We start from the raw sequence: 2,414 nt of genomic DNA, 5'->3' as shown, positions 1-2,414 counted from the left end.
TACCTTTGGAGCCGGTGCTGTGTGAGGTCTGGTGGGGAGGAGGTTACAATAAACCAGTTACACCCTCCTCTTTGAAACAGGAAAAAGTGATCAATACAGGGAATACGCAATGTTTCAAACAGAAAAAGGATCACATCTGACCCACACACATTTAGTCACCTCTTTCCAGTAAACTCTCACTACAGCGCTCTCATCTTCAATACAGGATGCATGGTTTCCAAGAGAGGTCACACAAACTCTTTCTTCAATAACCAGTTTATTGTTAAGTCAAAAAAGCAGCCATAACAGAGTTCATCTATCCATCCGGTGTGCGACCCCGTCCACTGCAGCATTCTCCAGCCAAGTACAGCATGATGGACGGTCTTCCCCTATCTGGATTGATGATGCTTGCTCTTTGACGAATTTATTAAATCACCACGCCTCAATGGGGAAAGTTGGAAATAAGCAGTCTGTACCATTCTACAATGTTACATGTACACAGAGGAAAATGGCGAAAGTTTCTATTGGGCTGAACTCTCCTCGAGTACACTTGGGGGGTGAGGAGGAGACGAATAAGTGATGGAATCCCATCCACACTGACTGACACAAGCTGCCAAGTTCTCCAGCGTGTGAACAAGTGATTAGCATCGCAGCCTCACCTTCCCCCAAACACATCACTGGCAATTCTTCACATCACACAACAGCTGAAAGATGTCTTTGTGTAAGGAGGACGGTGAATGCAAGGCCACCCCCAATCCACCGATTACTGTTTCCCAGCAATCGTACCCAAGGTCTTTCAAAGTTCGTTTCAACGCTTCCACCACGGAAGGACTGGTATCTGGAATGCAAAATTAACAGGACACACCAAACTGAAAGGGTACCACAATAGAACAGTGTACCTACATCGTATGTGATTCATGAAAGAAGCTTTCGTCTGCATTACCAATAATCATGCCATGTAACAGTATCCGGGGGTTAAAAAAAAGGTACAAGTATTTGTGTGGACTTAAATACACAGAGGTGCAGATGGTCAATCGCCCTGGAGTCTCCACTAATTAAAATAGACCACTGCACATCAGTAAAAGCTGTTCAGGAGAATTTACTAGTTTCAAAGTAATTCTCAATTCTAGAAAATCTGATCATTCACATTTATTGTAAAACAAAAACACCCATAAGTTACCATTCTTCAAATATATCGAAAAGTTTTAATTTTTAAAACGCTAAGAAAATAATACTTTTTGAGAAGAGCTGTGCTGGTTCAAGGGAAGATTAGCGTTGGGCGATATGCAAAGGAGATGGAGTCGAAGCTTCTTGTAAAAAAAACCCACACTAACTTCGGGGAACGGAGCTGGATTTGCGCTTGGGTTGCTGTTGTGGGGTAGCCAGAATGGAAATGACAAACTGCAGACTGGGAAACTACAGAGTTGCGTGTGACAGAACACTGTAGATCCAAACATGATCGAGGCTAAACGAGATGCACTCATGCACTTGTCAAGCGAGTGCAATTAATCAGCCTCCCTGCCTTAGCAGCAATGGAGAATTCTTGCCTACAGCGATTAGCTGCTGCTGCTGCTGCAGCGATTACTCAAACGGGTAAAAAGTACGGCAAGTGGTCACACATGAAGCAAGAAATTGTGACAAGAATAGTAATCGACATTCTCCATAAGAGTGAATGAGGCAGGTATAAATGTAGTCATAGCAATGTTGACCAATTGACCCAAAATAATTATCGCCCTCACTACACTAAACAAAACATCCGGAGAAATTTCGTTGCATTTTCTTTGCGATTTCAAAGTTCAGTCAGCGGATTGTGGAGGTTTCTCAGATACTCACGGTCAGGAGTTACTGAGAGCATATTAGACGCTGATGCAAGGTCAGGATGATATATTCGGCGAGAACAAAAGCTCGAGAACTACACAGGGAGTTGAAGCTTTTGGGTGTATGATTATCTCAATTGATGGCAATTAAACTTATCTCTTCCCTGTGGAAATTGCTCCATTTTTTAACCGGTCTTTCGCTTATTTAAAAATAAAATAGTGAAGAGCTAACAGCAGTTAGCTGCAGCCCTCTCCATAACAAAACAAACGAAGCCAGTTTACCCTGCAGCAGATTCACCGGTGCCAAGTTGACCGAATGGTCAATAGTCAGGCCGGCCTTGCAATTAAATGCATTACACTGGCATCTGGTGGCCAGATTCTGATACTGCACTGCACACATATAGAACATAGAACATAGAACAGTACAGCACAGAACAGGCCCTTCGGCCCTCGATGTTGTGCCGAACAATGATCACCCCATTTAAACCCACGTAAACCGTATACCCGTAACCCAACAATCCCCCCATTAACCTTACACTACGGGCAATTTAGCATGGCCAATCCACCTAACCCGCACATCTTTGGACTGTGGGAGGAAACCGGAGCACCCGGAGGAAA

The 2,414-nt window shown here is 43.7% G+C and overlaps 1 protein-coding gene across 1 annotated transcript in view; it reads right to left on the bottom strand.

Annotated features, from left to right (window-relative positions):
• Positions 1 to 239: 239 nt before the first annotated feature.
• The window catches only part of mvk (mevalonate kinase), a 38,963-nt gene continuing 36,788 nt past the window's right edge, over positions 240 to 2,414 (bottom strand). Inside the window, exons 10-11 of the mRNA XM_038819791.1 lie at positions 2,079 to 2,186; positions 240 to 817 (exon numbers count right to left, since the gene is read on the bottom strand). Of these exons, the coding sequence (XP_038675719.1) occupies positions 654 to 817; positions 2,079 to 2,186 (272 nt within the window). The 3' untranslated portion in view covers positions 240 to 653. The remainder of the gene's footprint in view (positions 818 to 2,078; positions 2,187 to 2,414) is intronic.

The sequence above is a fragment of the Scyliorhinus canicula genome, chromosome 1 (genome assembly GCF_902713615.1).
Source record: "Scyliorhinus canicula chromosome 1, sScyCan1.1, whole genome shotgun sequence".
NCBI lineage: Eukaryota > Metazoa > Chordata > Chondrichthyes > Carcharhiniformes > Scyliorhinidae > Scyliorhinus > Scyliorhinus canicula.
Note: the sequence above shows the minus strand (reverse complement) of the source record. Positions and strands in the feature narration are given on the sequence as shown.